This window comes from Euphorbia lathyris, chromosome 10 (assembly GCF_963576675.1).
Source record: "Euphorbia lathyris chromosome 10, ddEupLath1.1, whole genome shotgun sequence".
Lineage (NCBI taxonomy): Eukaryota > Viridiplantae > Streptophyta > Magnoliopsida > Malpighiales > Euphorbiaceae > Euphorbia > Euphorbia lathyris.
In genome coordinates this window covers 54,294,799-54,307,552 of record NC_088919.1, presented here as the reverse complement: position 1 = coordinate 54,307,552, position 12,754 = coordinate 54,294,799, and the positions used below count along the sequence as shown (strand labels likewise).

General features: G+C 33.6%; 1 protein-coding gene across 1 annotated transcript; it reads right to left on the bottom strand.

Annotated features, from left to right (window-relative positions):
* Nucleotides 1-503: 503 nt before the first annotated feature.
* LOC136208866 (uncharacterized) lies at nucleotides 504-8,626 on the bottom strand. Its single transcript, XM_066000125.1, has 12 exons — nucleotides 8,285-8,626; nucleotides 7,602-7,817; nucleotides 6,371-7,492; nucleotides 6,026-6,148; nucleotides 5,236-5,417; nucleotides 4,913-5,144; nucleotides 4,578-4,787; nucleotides 3,533-3,661; nucleotides 2,428-2,496; nucleotides 1,905-2,027; nucleotides 1,170-1,220; nucleotides 504-1,044 (listed from the first exon to the last, which is right to left on the bottom strand). Exons 1-12 carry the CDS (start codon nucleotides 8,519-8,521, stop codon nucleotides 883-885), a joined length of 2,856 nt encoding a protein of 951 aa, XP_065856197.1. The 5' UTR covers nucleotides 8,522-8,626; the 3' UTR covers nucleotides 504-882.
* Between the last annotated feature and the right edge of the window lie 4,128 nt (nucleotides 8,627-12,754).

The following is a 12,754-nucleotide window of genomic DNA, read 5'->3' as shown; positions in this document are numbered from 1 at the left end:
AATTACAGTGGATACTGGAGATGCAAGAGAGATTCAAACTCACCAACAATCAAATTATAACCCAAAAGAAGTACAATCATAGTTTTTAGGAAAGGAGATGGAAGCAGTTGATAATGGAAGAGGGAAAGCAGTTTTAGAACTGCGTGCATGGGAGCAGTTGAGGAAGTGGGGAGAAGAATAGTTGAGGGTAATACGTGTGGAAGGAAATAATTAATTTCTTAAAATATTCTCAAGAAATCTGTGAAAAATACATGTCAGCTTTGATACTCTAATTTAATGACACATCAGCAGTATATTCTACAGATTTAGTAGATATATATATAGAATAGATGACATTTCCACAAACTTTATGCACCACAAATTTCATTTTTTCTTTAACTAAATGCATAAAAGCTAACCAAACCAAACCACTCAACCAATATCGATTCAAACTATTCATAGTTATCCAAACTGGTTCAAACAGTCCTATTCGGTTTTCAGAGGTATACACAACACATCTAACCTTAACTGGACCAGAAATAATTATCGGTTTCCGTTCAATGAGATTGACCCAGCCAGTTCTGACAACTTTGATTAAGGCATTACATAAGATTAAGTGTTGAAAACAATGTGTCGTACCCATATTATACAACATTTAGAATGAAAGAACTCACTATATGAAGCCAGAAAACTGTTGAAGAAAAAAAAAACAAATTCTCTAATCTGCAAAAAATTAGCATGGCTTCCATCTCTTTCTGCTTAACGAATTTCAGCTGATTTCACATTCTGGCTTCTGCCAGTTAGCAATGTGAGATTTCTCTGTAACGAGCAGTGTGTTTAGGCGCCATTTTTACAAATTAACAACTCAGCAAAGGTCATTGCTCCACTCCTCAGAAACATGTTTCATGCATGTATACCACTTGATTTCTTCTGTTTCTTCTTTTTCCGTTTCTCTCCTGTTGTATCGGCTCTCTCTTCCAAACGTTTCGATTGCTGAGAGCGGATTTCTTGCAACTTGGTTTTCGCATCTCGAAATAATGCATCTGATCTTGAAGCCATTAGTTGCTGTTGCATTTAAAACAGATGAAACAAGTAAATAAGCGAATGCTGATAATAGAAAGCGAAATATCGAAAAGGGTTGTCAAGAATGAAGATGAAATGTTTGGTTTACGAGTTACTCGTATTTGTACCTTTAGATGATCCATTGCTGCAAGGTTGAAACCAAGTGTATCCTTGCATTCCTGACAAGCCAAAATATTATCTTGTTATGGTGAAATCTAAAAACTATTAAGCTTTGCTTTACTGAACAGAAAATTAAGGCAAAATTGACACATTTGTCGAAGAAGTGTAGATTTCAAACTATTGCCATGTAAGTGGTGATTTTGGGTGGCCCAACCGGTCGGGAAGGCGGAGAAGAGATTTACGGGAACTTTTTATCAGTCTGTCTGTGTGCCGGTACAAATTGCGGGAAGTTTTTTACCATCAAATTGTGTTCTGAAAAAACACGTGGAAGCTAACTTGATTTGGAAGTTTTTAAAGAGTGGAAAAGTTTCCAAAAAATAAGGAGGAATGGAGGTCATGAGAACACGAGATCCTTAGAACAGTCTATCTGTGTGACAGGCGGACTGATAAAAAAAACTCACGCAACTCCCTTGTTTGCCTACCTGACCCGCATGGCGTGTCAAAATCAACACATACACAGAAATAGTTTGAAACCCACACTAAATGGAGAAATTCTTTCGTAATTAACCACAAACGTGTCAATTTCTCAAAATCAAGTGCATTGTTTCAAAGAATAGCTATGCAGAAGGCGAATTTCGCAACTACACCCCACTCAATGAACCACCGGAATTGAACAAATCAATTATATTGTCCAAGAGAGACAAAGATCCAATTAAAATGGTTAAAAAAATTGGTATAATTACCTTTACTCTCTCATAAAGAATGTCTTTAAGAACAGTCAATACAGGTCTTGCACTTGGAGTGGTAATCAACTGACTGTGATGTGTTTGCAATAGCACAGTAGCAACCCTGCACACAAGCTCAACCTGGAATAGAATCGAAGTAGGATCGTCAATTTCTGACACAACAACACAATTTATAGAGACAACACGCCTGACACGATTATCATTTTTGTTGCATTTATATCACATATAATCATATATACTCTATCATATATAATCATGTAGAGTATATAGATAACATAAGACGATTATGACACGGCGACTCATTTTGATACCGTTAAATGGAAGTGACTTCAACAAGTACATTAATTACAAGATAATGTAGGAATGGTCACGCTTCCACGAGTATGCAATGAACTTTCATATGTAGGTGGTAAACCAATTTCCATATAGACACAAACTTACGTGATTAAGGCGATACAAAGAGATTAAAACAAGTTGCAAAATATAATGGCATAATGCAATTTTCCATCGGAGTGCAAACCTTGTCAGGATTTGAGATCCAATCCTTCAAATAGGAGATAAGCTTTAAAGCATCTGAGAATGGTATAGCCTGCAATAAAAATTACTTGTCCTTAGACTTCCATGAGAAATAAAGGTATCCAAAACAACTAAAGCGCAAACCTTAACCGCTTGATTATGTGAGGAAGGAAACGACTGGCCGTATTTCTATATTATAACTAGTTCATATGATATTGAGACTTGAAGAATAAGTGAAGGTCCCAAGTAATCTCTATCACACAAAATATATTTATTTGAGACCAGAAGTGACCTCTACTGTACATCCAATTATTTAATAAAAAGGGGGCACGAAGCAACCAAGGATTATGATTGACAAAAAAAAAAAAAAAATTTAGAAAGATTTAACACTAGAATAGTTGATATACGAACTTCGCCATTTTCTAAGGGAAAAGAACTACGAATCAAAATTTTAATGGAAATGACTAATCTAACCCTATGTTGCACGGGAACTTTAATTTTAAAGCATTTAACATTTCCGTTTCAGAAACCGAAATTCTTGAAAACTTGCACGAAACATTTCGGTTTTCACGTCTCCATAATTTAAAAACAAAATGGAAAGTCGTTTCTTAAAATTTGGAAGCTTGTTTCCTAAGATGTAATGTGTTTTCAGAAGTGCATCAATGTTGATCACATGTTCAGTAATGTAAATCCCTAGTATTTTCTAGATCATCTTCTATAAGCTTTCAAAATGAAAAAAAAATCTCTTTTCTCCCTCTATTATGCGACTTGTATGTAAAATATATATATTAAATATGCATTCTTATAATTCAAAATATTTATAGATGTATCCATATGTTTTATCATTTCCCCCACATTGCTGTTTCCTATATTTTTCACAACTATCGATTCCCGGTTTCCATGTAACATAAGAGTTCTTTAGATTGTATCCATATCAGATGGTATATCCAGGATTACTTGGCATAAATTCTCTTCTACATGGCATACAGCCATACACTGCTAGACAGATATATCATAATTAGTTGGATCTACATATTGGTCTAGGTTACAACACTTAGTTATGTCATACATTTCATTCCAGACACGCACACAAAAAAATGTTTATGTACCAGTAATGTCTGTTCCAGATCATTGGTGTGGACATTTGAAAGTGCACGGAGGACATAATCAGATGGGTTGAAGCCATTCATGATAGGGTTTGGTTGGAATTTTGCAACTCTTCCCCTGGTTTCCTCCTCCTGAAAATATAATGATATAGGTCAACAAATTTTGATATAGATAACCAAATGATGTTACTGATCCTTGTGAATATGATAAAGTACAAATAACCAGAAAATAATATAAATTTGGCAACTTGGATCCTAGATTTAAAAAGAGATCTATAAGACTTGAAGACTCTGCTCTTAACGAGTCATTAGAGGTAAGATTAAGTGTTGCTCGTCTAGCCGCAAAGAATTTTTATCCCTACAAAATTTGTTTGGGATAAAAAGGGCACAGGAAAATGCATACATGGTTTCGGAAGGTAACAAGATTCAATGTAATGAAAAAAACTGAAAAGCACTCTCTCTGTCCCTCTTAGCAATTAAAGTTCAATGTTTTCTTTTGTGCCCATTGTTTCTCATTCAATCTATTTTCCTCGCAAAGCCAAATTAGATCACTCAATCAAGCAAGATGCCAATTACAAAAAATGACACACAGATATAAATTTTAAGCGCACATGAAAATAAGAAATGAAAATTGAAATGGATTTTGATGGTCAAGTTTCTGTTGCTTCACCCAAACCTCTTCATACATAGTGAGCATAATCTAAAGGAACTTATATTTCAACTATCAAAGCATCAATAAATTCGTCAAAACATGTGTCCATGCTTAAACAGTTCTGGCAATGAAATGGTTTTTGAATATCAATAATAAGACATGCTAGTAACATTTCAAAACTTTAACTTCTAAAATGGAGACATTTAAAATAAGAATGATAGGCAATTAGGCCGGAAAAAACCACAGCTACGGAATTCCTGTTATCAAGAAGATGGCAGCAAGAAACTTTCTTAGAATACTTAACCAAGTCAGAAAACTCTCAGTAGCAAATATTCAACTGTGAGTCTGTGAAAACGAAATAGTGTATGAAAGAACAATAGAGGAAAACTAGTATACCTCGTGCTCAGCAATACGCTTCAATTCTACATCTGCTATATCTAATGCGTCAATGATTAAGTCAGTTGCTGTCAGGGTTTCTTGAGTTTTCTTTCCTGCCACAGCCACAGATCCCTCCTCTTGGAGATCTTCCTTTGGTGCATAATTGTTTTCAAATGTATTGTCAAGGTCAGTCTCAAACATTTCTTCCAATCTTTTTTCCTTCTCCTCCTGCAAAATCAAATGACACATGCTACTGGGTTAAAACTAGCGTCTCTCATAGATAACTGCATCACTGGTGCATTAGGAAAATTCTGTTTACTGTAGACAATATATATGAGACTTTAAGAGATTACCTCAATGAAAAACGGTTCTTCAGTCCGTTCCCATCGACGTATGGACCTATCATGAGATCCGGTGACAATGAATTCACCACGATTGCTGACTGCAAGGCACCAAATGTCAGCATGATGTCCCTCAAGAGTTAAAAGCAGCTCAAACTTATCTGCATCCCAGTACTTAACAAGTCGATCTTTTCCCACGCTGAACATGTAATGGGTACTGCGCACAAATTGTACTGCCATAACACTGCAACACATGTAGCTCATTCAGAATTTACAAACAAGCCAAAATCGAAAGAAGACATTATCGAGCTCGTGGATAGATGATATAAGCTAACCTATCAGCATGGGCAAATAGCGACTTATGGCAATCACCAAAATCCAAACCCCAAATCTTCAAATTTTTGTCTGCTGAGCCAGTAACCATCAAATCTCCGTCTGAGGAAATATCCATGCATAGCACAGGCAGTTTGTGACCATATAAGGAAATAAAAAATTTGAGTGTATCCACAAAGAAAACCTGAATAAAATGAGACAAATGTTAGCACAATTAGCAACGTGTAGCAATATGGTTATTCGTATAATACAAAACAGATCCAACTGCCCCACAACATTCCCATAATGATGTACAAGTTTTTCCTGAGAAGGTAAATCCTGTCATGTTACTTGGACTTGGTAAAGGTATGGAACATGTGATGGATTTACTCAATGGACACTGTTTTGATCCTGAAATTTTCTGAGTACATATTTGCATCGAAGTGAAATAACAATTTCAGAAAATATACTTATTTAGAACAGGTCTTTTCAATTGCAACCATAAACTTTTAAAGAATAGAAACAAGCTGAAGTCTCATCTTTAAGCATATAGTTCAACAAAAAATCAAAAGCTTATCCATTGCCAGTTTCACTATCAAATACTAATGGTTAACAACAAGCATCAATTAATTTTCACCTTCCTCAATAATTCAGTTATGAACTAGCAATTCTGGTTGCCTGTTGTTCTTTTTTGGGCAAGCCCAAGAGTGAAGCTACAAGTATGCAGCAGCCATAACTTGCAGCAAAACCAAAAAAAAAAAAAGACAAAAAAAGTACCCCAAAAAAAAAACGAGATAAAGAAGTCTATTTTACCTTCACAGTGCAATCCAAAAGTGCAACAGCAATATATTTAGCATCAGGGCTAACTGCAACAGCTAGAACATCATCATTCATCTTCATAGTCCTCACGTTTGAGACCGTAAGGTGCTTAATGTCCTACAGTTCAAACAGAAACAATCTAGTAAGACATCAATTATGGATATGGGAATATCTTGATTTAACATCATATGACTGTGCTTAGCAACCTGTGAATTCTGAAAAGCATGGCAAGAAGAATGAAATTTATATGAGAATCAACTTAATATAAGATTAAATTTCTAGCCAATATTACAATCTCTGTACACTAGATTAACTTGAATAGCAGGTGAAAGACATTACCTGACCAGCTTTCTGCTTGACTTGATATTCCCAGAACTTCACATCATGGTCTGCACTGCCCGTGATAAAACAATTCTCATTTGGAATAGGAACAATAGCCCGTACTGACCCGCCATGAGCTTCCACTACTTCAATACATGTGCCACTTCCAATGTCAATTATTTCTACTTTCCCATCTTTAGTTCCAACAAAGGCATACTTGTTATGTGGAACAATTAGGCCACACAATCCATACCCAGAATCAATAGTTCGAAGGCATGAACCAGTACTTGGATTCCAGAACTTTACTGTATTGTGACTTGTTGACATTAAAAGAGTATTGTCTGAACTAAGTGTAACACTTCTGACATCAGAACGGTGCCCCTGGAGGTCAATAGATAGAGTTTTTGTGACACTATTGCTTTCTATAGAATAAATTTCCAACAAGTTATTATTCAAAGACAAGGCTAACGTAGCCAAAGAACTTTTAGGAGTAATTGGATTGAAGGACATGGAACAAATTTTTTTGTTCGCTCGAACAGTCTGTAGATGCTTAAAAACATCAGTGACTGTAACCATGAGGGCACCACCTTCTTCTTGAGTTGCAACTATTGCATCCTTATTTTCAGTTGTGTCAACTTCCCCTTTTGCAGATTTTTTTTCTTTCTTTCTATGAAGCCTACGCTTTGCTTTACGCTTTGCCTCATTCTCATCTAGCACACGGAAAATATCCACTGTTTTCCCTGCCACTTGACAAGCCAGCAAATTTCCCGATTTATTGAAACTCACAGTAGCAACTCTATCCTTATTCTGCCTCTGGATCTCACCAAACAGCTTTAAGACATCCCATTTATTGTGAGGGGACAAATCACCATTCTTCACAATTACCATTCCATTTTCATTGGGTAATTCCTGTCCATCCATGGAATCATGCTTCAGCATATAAATTCGAAGCTCTGGGTCAGCAGAACCAGTAACCAAATATCTTTCCTCTGGATCAACATCAATTGACCAAATTTCACTATGATGACCACTGATTATCTGCATACAGTGTTGTGTTTCAAGATCCCACACTCTTAAAAATTTGTCTTTGGAAGAACTAACAAGTTTCTTACCAGACTCCAAAAATACAAGATCAGTGATCTGCAACATTAGAAGGATCCAAACCAGTTAAGAGAACAATAAATGATAATAAAAACTGTTGAAGAAAGGTCACAATTCATCAATGTGTTGGAAATCTATTATGACAAACCTGGTCACGATGCCCACGGAGGCGAAAAAGGCCAGACTCTCCAACAACATCCCATAGTATGATATCATTATCTTTACTTCCAGATGCAAGGAATGAGCCAGATTTGTTGTACCGCAGAGCTGTAACAGCCCCTTTATGTCCATTCAAAGTGGTCTCACAGGTTCCTTTGTCACTGTCCCAGATTCTTATACTGCCATTTGCATACCCACTTGCTATCTACATTCAAAATCAAAAGTTTGTTTCACTCTCTCATCAATAACATTTGATGACATAAAATTCTAGAACAACTACAACAGACCAAAATTATGAACACCAAAAGCACAGATTTTAGGATGGGGGGAGGCAAGGAAAGGAGAAACTATAGTAGTTACATTTTGCCTATTAGAATTAAAAACCAGACAGCTCTCAACATTAGAAATCATATTTAAACTAAATAGCTTTTTTATTTATTCTCTTGACTCCAAGAAAACAAAAGCTTCATTAACTACAATCAAGCTAATTAAATGGAGCTGCTTTCAAATTAGCTATTCAAATTCAAAAATTCATCTAAGTTTAATTATCTCTTCCCTCAATTTTTTCAATTACGCTGAACTTAGTATTTCCACTACCAAATTTCTTCAATTTCCTCTTCTTCTGTTTCTGAGAAACCATACAAAAGAAAAACAGAGCGATTGATTAATTACCAGCGAGGAATCAGACGATGCAATAGAGGTGACGGCGAGGGAAGGACCGCTGCGAGACGAGGTTGAAGGGACTAGAGTTTTGGTGCAGATGCCTTGACGCACATGCCAGACTCCTAGCTTCTCGAGCGCCGGAGCTAAAAGGTGTTTACCGGAGCTGTCGTATGCAATATTCGATTCCACAGAAGCTATTACTCCAAACGACACCGCAGGCTCGTACCTCAGGTAAGCCTTCACCATTGCCGCCCTTGACTAGCTCCGCTGCAGCTATGACCGCCAACTAGTTTCAGTTCAGGTTTTGAAGTTCCTTGAGGTTTTCAGGGTTTAAGAATCGTATTAATACGATATGTCGTTAAGGGTAGTCTTTGGACTAACCTCATTACTCTACGAGAAAACTTAAATGCGACTGTCGTTTATTTAGTAGATACTATCCAACTAAGCCGGCCCATGCAAAGCCCATGTCCAAGTTTATGTTCTATGCTTGGGGTGAATATATATAAGGTTATCTATAATCAAAGAAAAATAAAGGTTTAATACATCATTTGCCCCTGAACTTGTCTAAAAAGTTTGATTGGCCCCTAAACTCTCAAAGTGTTTTGATAGCCTCCTCATTTTGCATAAATGTTTAGATAGCCCCCTCAATTTACTTAAAATGTAATCAATTAATTATTCGGTTGCAAAAAAAATAAAATGTATGTGAAAGATGTGTTGCACACACCTTAAAATGTTATTACATAATTTAGAGAATGGATTAAAACATATTAAAATTGAAGTTCTTACATGCTCAACTGTAAAACTTACCTTCTCTAATATTGGAACCGGATTGCCCAACATTGGTTGTTTTACTTTTCTAAGGTGTGTGCAACACACTTTCCGTATGTAACTTACTTTTTTTCAACCGGATGATTAATTGATTACATTTTACGCAAGTTGAAGGAGTTATCTGAATATTTTATGCAAGTTAAGCAGATTATCGAAATACTTAGAAAGTTTACGAGGGCAATCAACCTTTTTAGACAAGTTAAGGGAGTAAATGATGTATTAAGCCTAAAATAAATGAAATAAACTCTTGAAACTTTCTTTTATAATTGTTTAATTTAGTATTCTTGACATAAGTAATTAAAAAATTACAATCCAGAATTACATCAGAAAAGCTTGAACATGTATCTTCAATATCATAAATCGTGATAGAGTAATAATAGACAGTGTTTGTAACTATTTTTTTGGTACAATGGCGAGAAACGCACTCCACCCAGAATCGATTATATATATGTTTTCTCTTGAAATGACTTCATGATTTTTCAATGAGCCAAATCTATATGATGATAGACAAAACTCTTATCTTTTTCCATGAATGAAAATATGATAATACTCCTACAGGGAAACATACGATAACCATCTATAAATGGAAAAAGAACAAAAAAGTACAAACAAAAAAGTACAAATCTATCGTGATAAATTAATCAATAAAAATTTATTTAATAAAGAAAAAACAAAATAAAACAAAGAACGAACGAACTTATATTTCGATTAAAAGTTAAAAGAAAACCTCAAAACCGGGATGAAAAAGAAGAAAGTTTTTGTTTACCATTAATGTGTTTTTTTTTTTATTACACAATTAATGTGTTTTATGTTAGTCAACAACTCGTGAATTTTTTTTAAAATACAAAAAATAGCTATTGTAAATAATAAATGCTCTTAAATAACTCAATGCCAATAATTTATAAGCTAAACAATTTAAACTATCTTTGATGTTCGGTTAAAATACATAGGTCTCGTTTGGTAAGACGTAATGGGCTTCGTAATGGAATAACCATTACATTCAAGGCTCATTACCATGTTAGGTTGCATGTTACACTTTTGTTGTAATAGAATGAGAAATCATTAGTTAAATTTTGTTCAACAACCATTATAATCCTCATTACATAGAAAAATGATTTGAATTCTCATTACATCCAAAAACATGTAATTCTAATTCCTATTTTTAAAGCTTAATCTAATCTCTCATTTATCAAATCTCACATCTCATCATTTTCAAAAACACAAAAAATAAACTTGAAAATTTGAAAACGAGAAAAAACACAAAAAAACACAAAAAAATGAAAAAATGACGGAGAACTGGAAAAAAAAAAAGAAAAAAATGTGAAAAATGTTGAAAATGGAAACTAAAAAATGAAAAACTATTCATTAATTTATTGATTTCAGTTAATATAATTTTATATTTGATTTCGTGGTGAAGCTCTTAGCCTAGTGGTTGAGAGCTTACCTATGCCTTGGGAGGTCAGGGGTTCGAATCACATCCGGGTCTGGTAGGGATTTTTCTTTCTTCTTTTAATGTAAGCGCGTTGCGCAAATTTAAAAAAACAAAATTTATATTTGATTTTGATTCAATTTTTTTTATTTTTCGTGTTTTATGTTTTTCACTTTTTTCATGTTTTCATGTTGTTCGTTTATTTTAATTATGTAAATACAATTTTATAATTACATTTAATTAGGAAAGTACAAGTATTGTAACGGTCATTACATTCTATCATTTTGTTTTTATTTGTCAACCAAACATTGTAATAGAATCATCACTCCACACATTACAAATTTGATTACATTACAGCTTTGATTACATTACATTGCATTACGGCATACTAAACGGACCCATAGTAACTACTTTTATTTTACCTATCTAATGTTTTTTTAAGTAAAAGATTAAATTTATTAAGGAAATAGATAATCGTTCTTACACAAATATGAAACAAATTAGCTAGGAATGGAAAAAGAAATAACATTGTTAGTATTGAACGAAGTATACCTAGCAATAGCATAAGCAAGTCTGTTAACTAAATGTAGAACATAAGTCTACATTCTTCGGTAATATTTCTAAACTCAAAGAGATATCAACTTTCAAAAAGTGAAAACAACCGGCCACCATTTTCGTATTAGTCACAAAAATCACATGTTGGAGATCAAAGAAAGAACTCAGAGAATGGTATCACATAAAGCAATGGTTTCCGCTACTTTTACCTCAAATAGACCCGATGTGAAAGCGACACCAAAAATATCATCATCCATGAATAAGGAAGCATCTACACTACACTTTAAGAAAACCATCAACAAGACATTCTCACTTCGCACTAACACCCCTACTTCTATTACAGTAAAACCTCTATAAATTAATAATGTTGGGACCATAGAATTTTATTAATTTAGAGAGTTATTAATTAATCGATAAATTAATAATTATTAATTTATAGAGTGATTTTAAATTTTTTTAAAAATAAATTTTAAATTACTAATTTAAATAAAATGTTTGTCTAAAATCAATGAACAAATAAAATTAAATGTGCATTATATAAGTTAATTGAACTTGGAAGTTCATTGTATTTATGTTAAAAATATTCAATGTATCATAGTTAATGAATTACTATATAAATTTATATAGAGTGTTGTTTCAAACCATACCAAAAATAGGCTTCTCATAAATCTGTCACAACGAATTTAGAGAAAACAACCACTGAAGACATTTATGAACTTGAGGGAATGATTGGTCAGCTTGATTACCGCAATCCAATGGATATCAATCAAATATTGGATTATCCAGGTGAAAACAATGAATGCTCACAAGTCCAAAGTTTATAATAAATTGTGTCGAGCGTTATGCAAAATTCAATTGATGAAGCTGATGATGATTCGGTACCTTTGAAACTAGTCACAAGAAAGGAAGCAATTGTAGCATCATCCACTCTTTACAATTTTTTGTTACAATTTGACAAGGATACACCAGAACTTTTGAATACATTGAGAATGGTTAGAGATGAAATTCAACTAGATTTAAATTTCAAGAAAAAACAAATACTATAGATTCATATTTTGCTAAATTATCCTAAGTATATATATCTATATATGTTTCTCATATGTATTTGAGAAATTATTAATTTATAGAGGTAATAATACAATGTATTTATAAAGGGTTGTTCCAGAAAATTATTATCTTATTAATTTATTAAAATTGATCATTTTTTGAACTGACCCAAGTCGGAACCGGAAGAAATTATTATTTTAAAGAGTTTATTAATTTATCGAGTATTAATTTACAAGATTTTACTGTACTTGACGAATATTGAACTTCAACACGACACTCATTTTGTGCAACTTTCCAATCCGAGACAAATTTCAAACGGATGTTCACAAATTATTGAGAGGTAAAGGCTCTATCAAATTTTACCAATCTAATTTTAGTTTTTTTATATACTTTTTTCATCACATTATAATCTTATTACGTTAATATTTGTATATTAACATTTAAATTGATGATGTGACAAGCCAGAGATATATTTTTTTTTTGAACAAAAACGAATCAATGAATTAATGAGCCGTAAATTGGTAAGAATGTAATACACTTGGTGAGATAAAACTCGGTAAAGAATTAAAGAATACCGGACAAGTATTAAAACGGCTCGACTTTGCAATAGCATGAGCCAC

What these genes read in the sequence shown, in the direction of transcription:
- LOC136208866 (XM_066000125.1), bottom strand. Translation starts at nt 8,521, where the DNA reads ATGGTGAAGGCTTACCTGAGGTACGAGCCTGCGGTGTCGTTTGGAGTA. An exon ending in TTTTGGATTGCACTGTGAAG is followed by an intron (nt 5,418 to 6,025) that starts GTAAAATAGACT and finishes CATTTTATTCAG; the next exon opens with GTTTTCTTTGTGGATACACT. An exon ending in CTATTTGCCCATGCTGATAG is followed by an intron (nt 5,145 to 5,235) that starts GTTAGCTTATAT and finishes CATGTGTTGCAG; the next exon opens with TGTTATGGCAGTACAATTTG.